We start from the raw sequence: 19,352 nt of genomic DNA, 5'->3' as shown, positions 1-19,352 counted from the left end.
TTGGCAGTGACGTCAGGCCCGGGAAACTCAAACCGGTTTCAGGATGGAGGATTGTTTTCAGGATACACGCCATGAATAACTGATGCACTTCTGAAGGCAAATGAGTGTTTATCACAGTACTAGCAAGATATGTTTAATAAATTGTCAGAAGAAAAGCACAATAGATTCCACGTTAATATTTGATGTAGGAATACCTTTACTATCAGTTTAGAGTTTTAGTTTTCAGTTGTTTTCAGCTGAGGTTAGCTTTAGGAGATACAGTGCTTTTTCCATTTTAGCTTCTAATATTTTTATTAAGTTTCATTAATTTTTGATTAGATCTCGGAACATTGTGAACAGTAGTACCAACAACAACTAGTAGCGAGGCCTCATTGCCACAGGAGGCTGCTGCTGCTGCTAGCACTAGCTGTAGAGAAGTGACGAAGAGATGAGAACCAAAAATGCCAGGGCCAATTTTTTTCTCTCAGTCCAGCCCTGCTCATAATAACAAGTCTGACCAAAGTGACTACAAATGTTTTTCCAAATATGTCTTTTTAGTTTTCCTCCTAAAGAAATCTCACCACTGCCTTCCTTCTTTGCTCAAGAGCAAAGAAAAAAAGACCAAAATACACCTCTTTTAATCAAGGAAATATGTGGCCAACAAACAAATCACACTCAAACTGGCTTGTATTAAAGATTTATTTACATAACAAAGAAGAGGAACACTTGGATCTAAGCCCAGAATGTTGATCAGAGGAAAATGTGTTCTAAGGAGAACCATAGTTTTATAGGAATGTATTAAAAACAGGTTGGATGGGGGTACATTTATGGCGCCTTAATAGACATAGATGCATTTACAAACTTGCTGTACTGTACAAGTGAAAGATCTTTTTTTGTTTTTTGTTTTTTAAACAAACCTTCTGACATTTCAAGCAAAGTAAAACAAACACACAGTATTGTAAAAAAAATCCTTCCAGATCCCCCGCCCCACAGTAATTGTAAATCAAAACCCACCTAGTACCTGACCCAAAGGTATTTATTTTACAAGCTGGAACTGTCAACTCAGTTAACACAATAAAATCTACCTAATCTTTCACTCAATGCTAAAAGATTCAGGTTATGTTCACCTATAAAATGCAAACCTTTCACAGAGCTGAGATCCCTTTCCATGTGGGGAGGGAAAAAAAAACCAAAACAACATTCCACGTATTTTCCTAATGGTTTAAATCCGATGTCTTAGTGTTGATAAACTTGCTTAAAACCAGCAGGTGATCAAGCTAAATATGTGCTACATCACTTTAACATTTTTACGCTTGCTGCACAGCAACCTGACTCTATATAAAGGGAGCGGCTTAGAGGTTCATTACAAATAAAAATGAAAGGAAATAAAAAGCACATACACAATAGTAGCGACCACACATTAAACCCAAAACACTTTGACTGCCTCTCACTTCCCTGATCCTCTTCCTCCTATCCTAATTAATAAAAACACCAGTAAAAGCTATAGATGGGCCCAAGCTGCTTAAACATTCAGTAATTACAATATTTCTGCAGGTATACTTTTAGGAAGACTACATGCAGAATTTAGGTATAAGTAATTTGAGCATTCTGTGCCATGAAGTGGGATTTCTTTTTAAGGAAATCTGGTGGTCTTGACAAATTTGTGTGTCAAGATTTTTTTGACAATCACTGCCCTCTTTAGGCCGGCAGGGTGTCAGACACTTTATCTGTTGGGCAGATCTTACAAAAGAATCAAAACTATTTAGTGGGAAACTTCTTGATCAGTTTTGCAGGGTAAATAAAACTTTACTGGATCTTTTTTTTTTTTTTTAATTCACAAATATAAAGACGTTTTACATTTAGTTTCCATTTAACTGTGAGGAATCCGCAAAAGAGCCAAAGCAACATCATAAATTTGATGTCTGTAAGAGAAACACACTGGTGAGGTGTTTTCTGAATAACGGGAAGTCATTGTTTAGTTAGTTTGTACAGGTTTAATCTGACTGAGGCTGTTGGTCCACAGTCGCACTCTCTGCCGCAGACACAGAGTCGGGACGCTGATCTTCCTCTCTGCTCTCTGAGATCTCATCGCAGAGGTCAGATGTGCAGGAAGACGGTAAAGCGGGCAGCACTGACGTCTTTGAGTCACCTTCAGATGAAGCCTGGATAACACTTGTTCCTGTGGAAACCTCCTTCTGATCTCCTGCTGGTAACGTCGACTCTAACTCTGGTTTGTCAACAGTGCCGATGGCTGCACCTCCAGATGAGACGCATTCAGCTTGTTTCGGGTCCGTTTCCTTTGGTTTTTGAGCAGGTGAGGATGTCAAGACGTACACTTGGACTTTGGCTGGCTGCCCCACGATGAGCTGCCTGTGTGAAGGGAAGAGGGCGGCATTATAACAATGTACTTCAGATTAACGTTCAGCCAGCATGCATTTTCTACCTAATTTTTAAAAAATGGTAAAGTTTAAATATGAACCTACTCATGAACAATTATCTATAGATATGACACACTTAGTAAAACATTAAGAGGCAAATTTAATATTAATAAGTCATCTTAAAGGGGCACTCCCACGTCCACATGTTTATTAGTCACAACAGCTTATAGAAACACAGTGGTGGAGAAAAATCACAAGACAGAGCATGTTGGTTCGGTTTTAGGCCCTAATTTGCTACACTGTCCTCATCAGTAGGGATGGGTACCGGGGCACCGGTTCTGACATAAACGGTAGTAACCAGACCGAAAAGGAGCGCACATTTCGGTGCTTTTTTTTACTGAGATGTCATACACTTTGGATTCTAGCCAATCATTTTACCTTTGCAAGCTTAGTAGGCGGGCCCAGGTACGTACGTTCTTTTAGAGCAGAGCTACAGATTAAAAATGCCCAAGGCGAAGCGGTCAAAGTCTGGCTGTACTCCACAGCAAAAGATGCAAACTCAGCAGCCTGCAACAAGTGCTTTAAGCTGATACTGTGATACTGTGCAAAGGAGGTAACTCCTCAAATCTGATGAAACACCTGGCGACACATAGCGTCTTTTTAAAAGCCGAGAAATGCACCGTGTTTGATAGCTTGCTGCGAGACCTCACACCGAGCACATCTACTGCAGGTGGGTTGCCTGTTATCGGACCCGGAGATAGCAACATCCCCCAAAAACCCGAAGAGGAGAGTCCTGGCCCCTAGCCCTGTCAGCGTAGCAGAAATGATGACGGATGATGATGGCAGCAGCAGCCGCTCCTCTCTGTGAGTAGCTTCATGTTGTTCGTGTGTAATTAACGTTGAGTAGGCTAACCACGTTATTACATTAATGCATGTAAGGTGAACTAGCAAACACCGTCGTAGTTACATGCGGCTGTCTTCTTGTTTGATGGCAGATGCTCCCTTCACCCTGGCCAAAAAGGCTAAAATGACCAAAGAAAAAGTGGAAAACAGCTAAACATGAGAGGTTTTTGGACAAAGTTTGTGTTTTTTCCATTGATTAAGCACTGCTTCCAGCCAAGAGTGAGACCATATATGTCCTATAGCTGCAGAAAAGGCTAACATTGTTATCTTTTTACAAAAAAAACAGCTAAACATGAGAGGTTTTTGGACCAATTTTGTGTTCTCCATTCTTTAAGCACCGGTTCGAGCACCATTTAAGCACCGGCACCGTTTCAAAAGTACCGGTTTGGTACTGGTATCGGATAAAACCTAAACGATACCCATCCCTACTCATCAGTGACCTCGACCTACAGTAAGACCTCAGTAACGCCTGTCCGTCCCATGAAACAGCCGCTCTGGACTGAGTTGTAAATAAAGCTGCAATGTTTGTAGCTTTGTGCATTAGTGGAAGAAGTGTAAATTGCAGCATTTTATTTTATTTTTTTAAATTGCTGCATCCACCAAGTTTTTTAAGGTTTGGGAAAAAAAAAAAGACTAATGCTGTGAAAAGAGTCATAGTCATGTATACAGTGCTAACAAACAGTCGTTTTTGGTTTTAACGAGTATCATAATGTGTCAAGTTTTGATTATTTGAAAATTACTTACACACTCTTCCAAATAAGTAATTTATTAATTTTAAACTTCACATATTTTTTCTCATTTTTTTATTTCACAAAAATCAGAAAAAAGAAAATCCAACACATTTGTATCGTTTATCTTTCTCCTAATTGTCGAAGATGCACCTGCAAACATTCACTATAGAGAGCGTGGACTGTATGTGTAGACTCCATTTCACAGCCACTGTGGTAACTTCGACACAAAACAGAAACAAAAGACAGTAAATACAAAATGTATCCAATTAAGGTCCAGTGTAAATATTAAAATATTAACTATAAAATTTAGCAGTCAAAAGACCTATTTTGACCAAGTACTTGGTGACAGTGGGAAAGAAGAACTCTTTTTTTTTTTAACAGGAAGAAACCTCTGAAAGAACCAAGCTCAACCATCTGCTGCAACTAGTTGAGAGTGATATTATATAAGCTGCAATGTAACCAGTTATAACACTGTAAGGTTACTGAAGACCTTATTGTCTCAAAGAAAATGACCACATTCAGGCCAAATACTGCAGACACAATAAAACCTGCTGATGGTGGCCAGTGGTACCCCTCTGTCTCCTAGCAGATACACCTACAGTAATTTCAAAATCCTACGTATCGTATTTGCATGATTTTCAGAAAACTTGACCTCTGACCCTAACATTAAGTTTAAAGAGATTCAAACTTGTCTGAGAGTTTTAGTAACTACACCTATGGTTTTAATTTAAAAGGTCCTACATCACTTTGCACTGAAGTTATCACATTCACAAATCTGGATGAATCGATGTCGTTTATGACGGTAAAAAGTTCTAACGAACCTCTTTTTCACTAAAGCCCTGAATTATTCTCCACAGCATGTCAGTTACTATTGTCCACGATTTATGTAATTGTGAGGTTATTTCAGTTTCGTATCAAGTATAACAGGAGTGAATAACAAAATATGAGAGAAAAAAATGTAGATTCTACCTTTGGAGACGGTGGAGTTGATTGAGGTGTATGATGTACAGATATCTCACTCTCTGTTGTCTCTATTTTGACTATATTTCAATCTGTTAAAGTCTGTTGCAAATTGTTCAACTTCATGAAAGCAAACTATAAATTGAAAAGAGTGCCCCTTTAAGAATTTAGTGCATTTTCTTTAGGTCTTCAGTGTGTTTCAGAGATTCACTACAAATCACAACATGTAAATGTTGGGAGCGGTTTCTACTCACACTCGATCTTTGGCTTTCATATCTGCTGGGTTAAAAACAAGAAACAACCTTTTCAAGCAACGTGTGACACTAAACACTGGCCATGACTCCAGCGGTAGTGAAAGACAAACACAAACCTTTCTCCGCTATGACTTTGCATACGTGATTCGGTCGATCGTTTAAATGTTTGGTCATCAGGTCGCCACGTGATGCATCGACGCGAAGGTCACAGTTGAGACAAACCAACGTGAACCTGAAAACAGAAGAAGAAATTTTATTACTATTTTAACTCAGATTTACTGCCAAGTGAAAGTATAACTTGAGAAGTGCTCTTACTTTGAGGCCAATGAATTTTTCTTGTGATCCATTTTCAAAAATCTGTTCTTGGTGATGGTGCTGTGAAATCTGATTTTAAAAAAAGAAAGAAATCTTTGTCATAAAAAAAGTCAGCAGATGCTAAAAGTCACTCAAATATCGATGGAAATCAGGGTCTTACTGACCTTATCATATGATTCCCGATGGAAACTTTGCAACTTGTGCGATATTTGCATGCTCCGCAACTGGAAACCATTGGGAAATGAGAAAAAAAGTCGTCCACGTGTCCGTTGCATTCAATGCATGTGTAAATCCCTCCGCTAGCACTGAAAACACAAAATGTAACTGTAAACGATGATTTGAATTTCTCATTAGTATGAAGCGTTAATTGTCTGCTGAGAGGTCTGTAAGTTTCTAATTTTACAGTCCGACTTGTTGTACCACTACATCATCTTATGTCTGATCTGCTTAAAAGCCCAAATAATGTGACTGAAGCCAGCGAATCGCTGTTGATTACTGAGCCCAATTAGCCAAATATCACACACACATTAATTTTTTAAAGACAGAAATCCTGCTACACTCCATGTTATTTTTACTCAGCCTAATGAAGAGTGTCCAGAAAATTAATTAGAAATACAATCATTTATTTTGTGTACTGCGGGGCTTTAATAACCTCCATTAATTTGCTCCCACCCTGTCGTGGATACCCAAGAGGTGGGGCTCCATGTTAGTGGTTGTGGTGCAATTTTAACCACATGCAAAAGACCCATTGTGTCATTAAGATAAATGATCTGCACTTTAGTGAAGACTGCAGTGTAAACATTTAATTTATTTAAAGAGTACAGTCATTTTAAAGGGTCTTGACATTTAACTTCTTAATAAACTTGCATCAGCTCAGATCGTATTAAGGGCTCAACGTTTGCGACTTCACAATAGTTTAAAAGAGTCCGAATTTATTTATTTACACGACCTGCGGTGCAACGCAGGAACAAGTAATCCAACCAGAGACAACTACAACTAGAGGGATTGACGCAATGATGCCATGAAAGTGTTGGACTCGTTGGAAAAAGCTGTCTTTTAACAAGAAAATGAATAGCAGTTTACAAGCAGAGGAGGAACAACAGCCAACATTAGCAGATGTTTTACACATCTGACACCGCCCCCTGGAGACGACAAACAGCTACAACAGGTAGACATGGGTCACATTAAATCCTGAAATGAGAAAAACCGTGATGGTTTTGTCTGTGAACAGTTGGATAATCAGGACTGCTGAGATAGTGATCGGGCTGCTGGCTGTGCGAAGCAGCGTAGCTGAAGCTGAAATGAGCCAAGAGTCCAGAGTGTGAGCTAATCCAAGCAAATAAAGAGCGAAATCCAGAGGAGACCACCTGAATGGCTCGAGTTTCAGATCTGAAGAAATGGCTGCTGTTGTTGCACAACTGGGTCTAAAATGACCCCTCGTGGCAGCTCTAATGTTATCATACCAAGTGAGGTTTAAAAAGAGAACACTGAAATCTAATTTGATCTTCACTGACGTTTACATGCTGCACATCTTTAGTCTGCTCCTGAGTGCTGTGTGAAAAAGTTGCCAACCTGAGATTCCTGAGTGCCAGGTTGTGCTTGGACTGAGGGTTTTGCTTCTTGCTCTGAGGCATCTTGACCTTTCCTGCTTCTGAGGTGGTTGGTTTAGACTTAGATACAGTAACGTGAGGTTTTATTGGATGATTCACACTCAGACTTTCTGTACTGACGACAAAGCCAGGTTGCTTAGGGGACACCGGCAGTGCAGGTGACTTTCCTGTGAGGGAAGCTCTAATAGTCACCTGCAGTGAGAACACAACACTGGATCAAATTTATATTACTTTAATATTTAACATAATAGCACAGATCTTATTATGACTGCCTCAGACCTTTGTACCCGGAGGAAGGCCCTCCAGGGCTTTAGGCTTCCTGAAAGTCTTGTGGACATGAGTCCTGTGCTCCGCTTTCTCCTTGTAGGTGAGAAAATTCAGTCTACATTTTCCACAGCGATGGATCCTTTTTTTCTGAAATGGGGGGGCGGGGGGCAGAAACACAAAAAAATGTGATTAATAAGTGGTGCTATGGGAGGCTAATAGCTGAGATGTTTCATTTGGATTCACTGAAAGAGTGTAACAAGTACGAAATAGACTAATTTCACTTCTATTAATAGAGTCGCAATTAATTTTTTGGGGGTTCTAATTCGACCAAATTTATTGCTCTGTAGGGCAAGAGAAGCAGGTTTTATTGTCGAAGCTTTTATGTATTACACTTGTGTGCTCGGCAGACACCTAAATCAATTCAAATTTGGAGGTAATGGCAGGAACCAAAAACAAGTTCAAGCCTGTAAATGTTTAAAATTTCCAGGAGAAAATCTGAATTCACTAAACTGTATTTTGCGCTGCGGCAGTTAAAACTGACATCTGTTTCTGAAAGGCTTTCAAACTGAGCGTGAACTTAGCTTCATACCTGATGTTTCATGTAGTGCTGCATGTATATATGACTAGTTCTAAGAACTTTGAGACAGAAGGGACACAGCAGGTCTTTTGTGTTTTCGTGGACGCTCCTGAAATGTGTCTCCACATCAGAGAAGAAGGAGGACCTGTAATTGCAAACCTGTGGAAGCAGCAAAACCACAAATTCAGCACTGGCCACCAATTCTCTGCACACATTAAAAGAAACTGTAACCCTTAGACGAGTGCAGACCTGGCACACATAAGGCATTTCCCCAGGTTTGTGGTTTCCCTTCATGTGCTCCAGAAGCACCTGCTCTGATTCAAACGCCAGCTCACATATCTTGCAATTCGCTAAAAGGGAAAAAAATAGAATAAAATCAGATATGGAAAATAAATTTCTAACCAAACAGCCAGAGTGAGCTTCATGAATCATCGTGTTATACTTGAGGATTCAATCGGGCTGTGAGCACTCTCGATGTGGCACTGCAGCTGGAACGGGGTCATGTACTGTCGGTAGCAGTGGTGGCAGGTTGTGTGGCTTTCCCAGCTCTCGCTGTTCTGCTTTTCCAGCTCCAAGTGGTGTTTCATATGGTTCATGAACCTGCAGCGGAGGGTGGAAACACACAGAGCACGGAAATGTCAACCAACTCGTAAGCATGTGGGGGCCTTTGAACAATTAGCCAGCTTTTAACTGTTATCAAGAACAGACTGCTGACGTTTATTTGAACTGACGATTCAGGCCTCAGTACAGACCCAGAGACCACTCAGAACAGGTTGCTAAGAAAAATCGGTGTTCCCAACCGGTTGGCAAATAGTTGGTCACAAAGACGTATACTTCTTAGTGATTGCTTTGGTTGCTAGCATTGGTTGCCCATAAAAGATGCTAGCTTGTCTGCAAACACTCTTAATTACTTGCAGATCGGAATTGAACCTGTGAAAAGTATGACGCAGGCTAGAAAGACCAAACGCCTTCATCGAAAAAGTTTTGAAACCTGTTGGTTTCAGTGTTGAGGCACAACTGTGTTCTGAAGGCAAACGGCCGTTTCTGGATTTCATCACATTTTTTCATCTTTGTTACAGATCAGTGAGTAGTTGCTGAGTGTTTGCAGACATGACTTTTGTGCAAAGCACAGGTGACTGTGTCAATCTGCTCATTACCAAAGAAATCACAATGAGGCTTTCAGTGTTGCATCGTATCACTGCAATTGGTTTCCCTTAGCAACAGCCAGCAACCTCAAGCAACCACTCATCAACCAGTTGTTACCAAGTTACTGGAGGTTGCCAACTGGTCTCTAGCTCTGTGTGATTGAAACCTTAGAAAGTATGAAATGGATGCATTTACCCGTATTTATTCATTCTAGCCCAGACCACCTGCTGCTGGAACGCAACATTAATCTTAATAATTGCTTTTCATACTTTGACTAATGTTTGCATATAATTCAAACTTTTATTTCTGTCTTATTATATTTGTTGCATCTGTAATATTGAATCCTGAATCCTAAGAAACAAAAAGTGGAGTGAGTAAACTAATAGTAACATTTTTTTAAATGAATTTTTAAAAAGCTCATTTCAGGTTATAAGCGAAAGTGTTTCTACAATTGTTCACAAATAAACTTTATATAATGAACTGATGTTCTGACTTTACAGTTCAGTTTTTGCTCATTATTTACTCTGTTTTAAATGTATTTAAATTGGTTAAATTTAACCCATAACAAAATATATTTTCAAGATATTAGGGTTGGTAATCATTATTGCTGAATGTAAAATTTTGGCAGGCCACTTATATATTTGTTGAATAGTTAAAGATCAGCTTAAACCTGTTGAGATCAGCTACAGTGCATGCTAACTAAACTTACTGCACATTTATATACTCTTGGTTGTCTGCGCCCTACATTTTCAAAGCTGCTACATTAAAGAATTAATTTATAAGCCAGAAACTATTAGGTGAGCTATTACTTATATTTACATTTAAGTGTATTTTCCACACAGCCCTTCCATTCATTCATCATAACAATGTTTGCATTTGGTCAGCACAAACAGCTCAAGGTCAAATAAATAAATACACAAGTGCGAACTTGAACAAATTTGATCACGATTTATCTTTAAAGAGAAAATAGGTGCACTAAAACAACATCAACTTTAGCTTTGTGGGGGGAAAAAATTAAATATTCATGGCCTGTGTACATGCAGCGGATACAGGTCCCAAAGGTTTTTAAGATAAATGAAGCACTCTGCTCGCGCTTCACTCTCTAAGCATGTATAATGGCTGCTATAATATCAGCAATTACACAAAGATTTTTGTTTTGCTTAATGATACAGTGCCCCACGGCTGCACTGAGCACCTCCTCAGCTACCTGCCACTGCTGCCCTGACGAGGCATGGCCCATTTTTCAGCCTCCACATTCTGCTACCTCAGCTCCCCTAATAGAAATTTTTATGTGGCTGAACTCTGCCCTCCGCTGTGAGAGTGTGGTTGCAGTACAAATGTGTTTCCCCATTAAAAGCAGCTTACAGAAGCTTTTTTTGCCCCACTGTTCTGAAGCAAAGTTATTTAATCAAAGGAGCACTTCTTACGCCACCTAAACTAGCACTCATTTTTCATCTCTACGCCCATGAGGGAAAATGGTCAGATACTGTCATCCATCTGAGACAAAAGCTGCAGTTAGGGCAGAGGGAGATAACCCTCTCCCTATCCTCTCTTTCACTTTATTGGCACTGGACAGAAAGTCCTTGAAAACTCACTTTGGTTTTTGTACATTATATCTGTAGACAAAACAAGCCAAACACTACAGCACTGTCTATAAACACCATAAATATTCACTAATACTTCATTCAAATCCATGTTAGAGTTGCAAAAGGCAGATGGTTTTGCCTTTACTCCCCTTCATGAAGGGAATGATGATTTCAAAATATGATTCCCATAAATGAACAATACCATTGGAGTTTAGATCAGTATCCGTACGCCTTCCTATTACTGTGCAAAAGAGAATATTAAAGTTGCATAATTACTACTAGACCAACCTGCCTATTTATTACTGTAATACAATCAGATGTTCCCCAGCAGAAAGCGATTAGCCTGGTTATGAGGTGAGCAGCCACCTGTAAGCCGAGCTGCTCAGACTTCCTTGAAGTAGGAAGCCCAGTTACTACTATAAAACAACGATCTAACGGATATTGGGAGCAAATATATGTTGGTTAATTTGTATTTAGTGACAAGGAAACACACACAAAAACAAACAATATTTGTAAATATATTGTACATTATATCCTCCTAAGACCCAGCCTATTCATTTTTGTCCTGTATTTTGGACATTTGTTTTCTTTCTATATCTTTTGACTTGTTTGAGCTACCTTACTAAGTGCCGATGTGCTCACAGAGGACATGCTGACATTTCCAATGATATCTCATGTGTTTGGGTGGCTTCTTTTAGCTTCAAAGAGGCAGGAAATCATAAAATCAATTTCCTCGGTTCTCAGGAGGATATTATGCATAATAATATAGTGGCATACGTACCAATCAAAGAGTAAGGTCTGATTTAGACTTTTGGGGAATCTTTGTGGAGCTTTTGATGTAACATACGGGAGTGGCCGACGTCATTTATGGTTATGCACCGTGCATTATGCTTTAATTACTGTGTATTTGCGTCCTGTTGTTTTACATGTGGTGCCAGCCAATAAAAACCAATAAAATAATTTAAATAATTCAAACTTACAAAGGCAAAATGCTGAAATCAGCAAGAAGTCTGCACTCTTTGTGGGAAAAATAACAATTCATAAAGAAAAATTATGGCTATCTACTTACGAATGAAAGCAAATTTTCCCACCTGATATTATTCTTGAGAACTTTTAAGCAGCTCTGGCACTTAAAGGTGGTGTTGGTCTTCTGTGCCTCCTTCTTTTGCACGTCTCCCTCGAAGTTGCCGTAATAGAAATCTGCGACCAGCATGATGCGCTTGTTTGTGTTCGTGTTCAGGGCCGCTGGAGCTGCGCTTCCTCCGTTGGCACGGCAGTTCTGACATAAACGGATTAAACATATTAATGTTTCATGGAAACCAACACATAAATGATCGTTTGCTAAAACTGACGGGCTTTTAAAAACACATTATTTTATATAATTATTTATTATAATCCCATTTGACAATAACAGAGTTTTACTCACCATCATGTGATATTTTAGAGCTTCCTCTGTGAGAATTTCTTCTTGACAGTTGGGACACTTTCTCTTTACCATGCCATTTTCCACTCTGATGACTACTTTTTGTGGCGCTACAGAAAAAGAACTGAAGGTTAAACTTAATAAAACACAGCAGGAAGTTGGATTAGAATCTTTTTGAAATTAAAAAAAATACTGTCAATAAAACTTACACGAGTCAGGCTTTGATTTTTTTGCTACGTTGTCCATTTCCTGTGGTGTCAGTCCTCGTTTCAGTAAGCTCTGATCTGTACCAAAATGAAAAACAATTGATAATTGAGTCACTGCCAACTGACTGAGGCTAAAGCCATATTAGAATTTTTTGTCCCAGCTCCACATTTTTACCCCTAGACTCTACAAGAGTAGCTTTGCATGATTCATAGTTCAAAATAATCCAACAATTCCTGCGCTTTCTGAAACAATACATGTTAGCCCCCTCCCCCCTTAAAGTTGACTTTTTTCTATTTGGCTGCTCTTCATTAAGGTGTGTGGGGCTTCAAAGCCAAAGCTTTTGACTTATAGGAGCCTATTTGCACAAATACAGACCTCATTATCTGAAACTTTGGCTGTGTTTAAAATGAGAAACCACCACTACAAAACATGTACACGTGACAGAAAAATCAGGAAAAGCAAAATAGCTAACTTTTAGAGCGTTACCTCTGCTATTGGTGTCCTTTGCAGACATAGAAAAGGTCTGAAGAGGTTGTGAGGCAGATCTGTTTGGTTGAAGCTGACTAGGCTGTGTTGAGTATACAGCAGGACTCTGGACATTTGACAGTGTCACAACATTGTTGCTAATTTGCTGCACCTGTGGCCTGTGGACAGCGCCAGGTATGACTGTGGCTGGAGAGACCTGCTGAAAAATCTGCTGCTGACCAGCTGTAAGCAACAGGATACGGACTTGGCATTGCAAGACTCAAACTAAAGAAAATAAACAAATAAAATATAGTGCAATGAAGATTTACTCACAAAAGGATTACTATATTAAACTGAGATTTACCTGGAATGATTGTAATTGATGGTCTTGGGGGATACGGGGCCCCAAAAGAGGCAATAAAGTCACTGCTATTTGTTAACTGAGGAGAAGTGACAATAAAGCCCTGAAAAAACAAACAAAAATCACCCCGATCAGCTTCTGTTCCTTCTGCCAGCTCTTATCATTTAGTTTTTTGGTATTTAGAAACACTTAAATGCAAAAATACCTGATTATTGACAATAACAGGATGTGGAGTTACTGATGTCAGACTGGGTGGTACAGTACTCTTTGTTTTCCCAGGTATATTCAATGGCAGCACTATTGGTGAGGGGACCACAGCAGGCTGAGGAGGGGGACACTTTACTTCTTGTTTCGCTGCACTTTTCCTTTGAGGAGGTGGAGGGTTAGAAGGCTTTCCATCCTTCTGGTTATTCGCTGTGAGACAAAAATAAGCAATTCAACAACAACAACCAGAAACAAAGTCAAAGCATGTGAAAACCTAACATTTTAGCAGAAAATATGTGCAACTTGCTGGACAACAATTAAAAACCTTTGAAAAAAAAATCACTGTAATAAGCTGCAATTTACTAAACATAGTGAGTTACAGAAAATTAAATGTACACGATTTCTCCTCTGGATGTTGGGACAATGTAGCGACATTTACCCATCTAAACTGTGTTTGGTACAACTTGCAGTTTGAGGGTTTCTCTGCCTACATTTTATAACGATGCACTATCCAATCAGTTTTGCAGTATGTGGCTGAATCTGAGCAGAGTGCATAACCCTGTACACAGTTAAACAACTTATCCTGTTACTTCAGTCTGCAGTCACATCATCAACAAACGCCATCGACTCAGTTCCACTGGCAGTCATACGTGGCAGCCATGGCATAACATTACCACCATCATGTCCGACAGATGATGTGATATGCTTCAGATCATGAGTCAAAGAACTATAAGCTGCGTTTTCTGATAAATTCTAACCTGCTCTTCTTGTTCTATAGTGTAACCAGTGGTCTGCATCTATTCGTGACGGCTTTTTTTCCCATTGTAGACTTTGTCAATGACACATTTACCTCATAACTTTGCTAGATGGTGTACAGGGTGGCGTACTGAGGCAAAAATTACAGACATTGTCTCCTTCCAGAAAACATGACCCAGTTATTTGAAAAACTATGCATCTTGTATGTCTGATGGCATCAACGAGTATTAGTAGTAGAGTAAACTAAAACAATCTCGCAGGATAACCAGCTCTACGTGCCAGAGGAGATATTTGATCAGGTGCCAGGAATTGTTTGAAAGGACTTTAAACCTTTTGGAGAGGGGAAAAAGTGGACATTTAGTTATCTGAGTTAAGAACTGAGTGATACTGTTTGGATGTTGCTGAATATTTAACAAACTAATCTGGATCTGGATCTGGGCACAGGGAAATTCTCCAGGCAAATTTCATCTTTGGTAGAGAAATCCAGTCTGTTTTTGTATTATTATACATTTATTTGTGCCACTAAAGTTTTAACAATAAAATAAGATCTTTTTATATTTCTAAAAATATGGTGTAACGTACAGAGCACTCCAACAAAGATGGGCTCATCGTCATCATCTTCTATCAAGTGAACTTCAGGAACTTGTTTCTGCCACGGCTCCAGCTCCTCCTCTACACACTCCATAAAAAGTTCAGACATTGTGGACCTACAACAGAAAAACATTAAAGTTACTGCTTCAGCAAACAACACATGTATCTCCCATCAGCCACTTTGAGATGAAATAAGAAACACAGATATCACTGATGTTGGCCCACTTAAGTACAGATCCTTTAATGATCTAATTATTCAAAAAAACAGAAACGTTGTTCCCAAAGTTTTTCACGATAAACTGACTGCGGTGAAACAGGCATTTGATCTTTACCTGTGATTACTTTTTCTGATTATGGCTATTAAAAAAGTAATGATAAGAACCGCTGCAGCAAACGCACGAAAACGGGTTGCTGGGAGAAATTGGATTCAGGTGTGCAATCTGAGCATCCGCTGCCTGAGTCTGCACCAAAAGAACTGCAAAATCTGCATTTGGCATACAGCTGGTCAGCACTCGGTTCTACAAGATTAAACAAGCTGAGCATAAAATAAATGACCCCTGATGAGGGCTTTACTAGCTGGAGTTGGGCTGCTTTTAGTAGAACTCATAATCGATTACTCAACATGTTAAATAGGTCGATTTCTTAAACTTAATAGGAAGAGACTTTGTGTATTCAAACTGATTTCCTTGAATTTAGATTAAACATTGATGATAAACTGGTGGCATACTCAGATGCTACCATTTGACATGACATTTTGAGGTGATGCCACAGCATTTTAAGGGTGATGCCATGACCTATCCCGGCTTTTTGAGACAGTGCCATGACATACCTCGTCCAAACAGCTGAGCTGCCACAGCTGTGTGGTTTTTTTTTTAAGGTCATTACTGTGGCTTTTTTGAGATATTGGAGTGTCATAATGGTGGTTGTCTGGAAGTGTTTTTAGGTTGGCCATGGTTTGGAATGAGAGGCAGTGTCAGAAATAAATATATTTTAGTTTATAAAATATATTTAATTTTATTTATATGGCACCAAATATAACAACCAAACAACAGTTGCCTCAAGGCTTTTAATATTGTTTTGTTAAGACTCTACAATAATAAAAGGAAAACAGCAAAAACCTAATAATAACAACTAATAATAACTAATGATTAAATGCAGAATGATGTATAAACACATAATGACTGAAAAGAGATCAGTGAAGAAGAAACAGTGCATCATGGAAAGCCCCCAGCAGCCTAAACCTACTGCAGTGTAACTAAGGGAGGATTCAGGGTCACATGACCCAGTCCTAACTATAAGCTTTATTCTAAGACACTGAATGTGACAGACTGTTCTTCAGAGATTTTCCTGGTTCAAACGTGGATGTTTGGGAGGTGTCTATGCATGTAAGCATAAATGGTCTGCCATCAGTGTAATGAGGCGATGTTGATGTCTCTTATAATATGAAACATAAAATCCCTGTCTGACAATCTCTGACTCCTTAATGATCAGAAGTTGACGAACCAACCTTGGCACATAGGTATATCTTGGTCTCCTAAAGGGTTTTATCTATATCAGCTAATGTGACTCATCGTGTTGCCTAGCAACCACCTAGCAACTGGCTCAAATCACAGTTTTCAAGTCTTTCCTGGCCTATAAAACCTTACAATAGCTAGGGCTGCAACAATTCATGGAGTAATTCAATTATATAAATTTCTGGACACAAATTCTTCGCTTCGATGCTTCGAGCAAAGAGGCAGAGGCATTGCTGAGACACTGAGCTCAGGTACAGTGAAAGAAAACATGTTTCTAGAGTCCAAAACAGCAGCCATGTTCCTGAGTTCGCCATTAAAACCTTTACAGGGTAAAAAACTACCAGGAGTCCTTCATCAAAGCACCTGATCAACAAACTCGCTTAATAGCTACTTCAATTGAACAGCAATCAAACAAAAAGCTAAAGAAACACCCAACTAAGGAATCAAAGAAAATAAAATACTTCAGATAAATGACTTCATCTGGTTTGGTTTGAAACAATGCTGACTTATCTCCAAACGCCTTGGCAGTGCGCGGCACCACCCCAAAATGCCACGGCATCATCTCCATATGCTACAGCATCACCCCAAACAGCGCGACAGTTTGAGGTATTAGTCTAAGCAGCCATGGCATCACCCCTAAATGACACGGTATGCCTCCGCCACAATTAGAGGATGATGCCACAATTTGATTCAGTCCTCAAATTGCATGGCATGTCGTTGCATCTGAGGGTGCCACAATAAGGTGCCGATGCCATAATTTGAACCAGCCGGTGGCGCAGAAACACAGGTACCTAAATATTATACAGTATTTAATTAGTCATTTGACACCGGACGTGAAGAAAAGCAAACTTTGTGGCTTATCCACCCACCGGCGTTCGTTTCTACAATAAATCTGCAGAAGTTGTATTAAAATATGCAGATAAACTGTTAACTTAGTCAGTTAGTTAGTCTGATACAAGACTGGTTAAATTATGCAGCTTCTTTTTTTTAAACATGGAAGCAATACCTACAGCAAACAGGGGTGAGTCTAAAGGGGGGCAAGGGGTGTACGGGACCATACTTATTTCAAGGCTTTCATAAAATTTTTCAGATTAAAAGTGAAATAATATAAAATATGTTATTAATTAAATTGCATTAATCTTAAAAATAAAAAGCTTTTTTCACAAGCCAATAAAAATTTAAAAGGGCCATTAAACTCTGAGCCACTGACCTGATGGTTGTTAGGTCAGACACAGAATTATTATTAATATTAATTAACACCATCATAGCGTCTGTTTTAAGCAGCATAAAAACTTGCTTCCTATTTATGTCAGAAAGCCTTCTAAGAAGACACAGTAAAGGTAAGACATGTATTTTTTCCTCTTTTTAATATTTATTAGTGCTCATTAATAATACAAAAGTATTTCTTATCCAATTACTCAATTAACTGATGGAATAATCGATAGATTACTTGATTACTAAAATAATCAATAGCGGCAGCCCCAATGGCATCACTTCATGGCGCACAATTTTTGGCCAGTTGATTAAGATTTGTATTTATTTATTTGCTCTGAATACATTACTTTAAAAAAATGTTTAAAAACATTAAACATACTTCTGTTTATTTTCTGTCTGGCAAAATCTCATTGGTGGGTACTTTTTTTTTTTTTTAATCCTACAGGACAAACCCCTGATTATTTACAGTGATTAATGGTGAACAGGGTTTATACGGGGTCTCAGTGCTTTGGTTTTTTGTGTTGTGGAGACACTAAAAGGAGCTTTTATAAACTGAAGGTTTTACAAAGCTGTGTAATTGTCTTTAAGGCGGTGACAGCACTGCCTGCTGGTGTAGCTGTGCTTAGTTTCTATTGTATAATAGTCATACTAATGCCTCACGTTTTAATGCATTACTTGTTTGGGCCTGAACGCTTTTATAGCGACAAACCACGAACTAAAATTGCATGAAAATGCAATATTATTATATTATTTTAAGCTAGCTCACCTCACTGCACATTTTATAAACACATGAAAACGGGTGGAGTAAATGAAGACATTATTGTGTGCTACATTCAGCAACAGAACAGCTAACGTTATGTTAGCCTAGCTCCCTCATAGCGAGCAGCGCTGTTTGACGTTAATGTCTCTTTTCATTAGCGGCAAAGCTAATGCTAACGTCCAGTTTTCCAGTGCTCCTCCTGCTCTTCGGCCGCTGCAGCATGCCACAAAACTAGAGCATTAAATGTGAAATCAGATCTTAGAGTTGCAGCACAGTGTACTGTCAGATCATCGTATCATTACTTTGCAAGAGTGACCGGTCATCGAGCAAAGCCTCATAACATTAGCCAGAATCGGTTAGCATGCACACATTTTCTGGGACAAAGCCTGCACCGGTAGGACGTGTGCTTAAACACAACTCTTTCATTGCCAGCTCGCGGTTTTGGGGGAAAAGCTGTGTCTACGTACCAGTTTCGGCACAGTCCTTGAGCTGAGGACGGCGGATTTCAGACAGAGCGGGTGCACATCACACACATCAGGGGATGTATCGCTGCCCAGAGGCGGCGGAAAAGCTCGGTGTGTGCGGACCAATAACTGGTGCTCCTCGCTGGGAACTTCCTTTCCAATGTTATACTGCTTCCTGGTCTCGCCATCAGTTCTCTGCACCTGCAAAGGAATAACCAGCTCAGCAGGACATATTTGCACACATTAAATAAACATTTGTTTAGGTCTGCATTTTTATTCAGTCATTACTTTTAGATATATTCTAAGTAATAAGGGATGTGTAGATAATTAAAATAAAACAACATATACTTTGTCTCAAAGTTAGGAAATTCCTATGCAACATGACAAGACAAATATATTAATGAGGTAAAAACTAAAGTAAAAATATACACAGTAAATGATATTAGATGACATTAAAAGACCCTTAATTCTTCGTGCCATGAGGTCAACAAGGTGCAGGAAACATTCCTCAGTGATTGTGGTCCATATTGGCGTGTTATCCTGCTGGAAGCAGCCATCAAAAGATGGGTACATGGACATGGTCAGCAACTATAACCCCATAGCAGGTTAAGCAATGCTCAGCTGTAGCTAAGTTTCCCGAAGTGTGGCAAGAAAATATCCCCCACATGATTACACCACCATCAACA

General features: G+C 39.2%; 1 protein-coding gene across 3 annotated transcripts; it reads right to left on the bottom strand.

Annotated features, from left to right (window-relative positions):
- Positions 1-660: 660 nt before the first annotated feature.
- Positions 661-18,835, bottom strand: znf280d (zinc finger protein 280D). 3 transcript variants are annotated; one of them, XM_031758042.2, is made up of 18 exons: positions 18,670-18,835; positions 14,705-14,829; positions 13,368-13,576; positions 13,166-13,265; positions 12,823-13,044; positions 12,339-12,413; positions 12,133-12,239; positions 11,798-11,985; positions 8,417-8,574; positions 8,224-8,324; positions 7,987-8,133; positions 7,410-7,544; positions 7,093-7,322; positions 5,685-5,825; positions 5,521-5,589; positions 5,322-5,437; positions 5,206-5,230; positions 661-2,349 (listed from the first exon to the last, which is right to left on the bottom strand). In XM_031758042.2, exons 2-18 carry the CDS (start codon positions 14,820-14,822, stop codon positions 1,974-1,976), a joined length of 2,517 nt encoding a protein of 838 aa, XP_031613902.1. In that variant the 5' UTR covers positions 14,823-14,829; positions 18,670-18,835; the 3' UTR covers positions 661-1,973. The 3 variants fall into 3 exon arrangements, with proteins under 3 accessions (XP_031613902.1, XP_031613903.1, XP_031613904.1); XM_031758043.2 differs by having other exon boundaries at positions 5,206-5,227; positions 18,670-18,832; XM_031758044.2 differs by lacking the exon at positions 5,206-5,230 and having other exon boundaries at positions 2,174-2,349; positions 18,670-18,833.
- Positions 18,836-19,352: the final 517 nt, after the last annotated feature.

The sequence above is a fragment of the Oreochromis aureus genome, linkage group 1 (genome assembly GCF_013358895.1).
Source record: "Oreochromis aureus strain Israel breed Guangdong linkage group 1, ZZ_aureus, whole genome shotgun sequence".
NCBI lineage: Eukaryota > Metazoa > Chordata > Actinopteri > Cichliformes > Cichlidae > Oreochromis > Oreochromis aureus.
This window is presented reverse-complemented; position numbering and strand designations above follow the sequence as displayed.

Bases quoted from the DNA above. Each gene is read 5' to 3' on its own strand.
- znf280d (XM_031758042.2), bottom strand. From the start codon at position 14,822: ATGTCTGAACTTTTTATGGAGTGTGTAGAGGAGGAGCTGGAGCCGTGG. The intron at 12,240-12,338 runs GTAAGTTTTATT...CTTTTTCTGTAG, and splicing joins AAAATCAAAGCCTGACTCGT to CGCCACAAAAAGTAGTCATC. The intron at 7,323-7,409 runs GTCTGAGGCAGT...TTCTCACTGCAG, and splicing joins GCCTTCCTCCGGGTACAAAG to GTGACTATTAGAGCTTCCCT.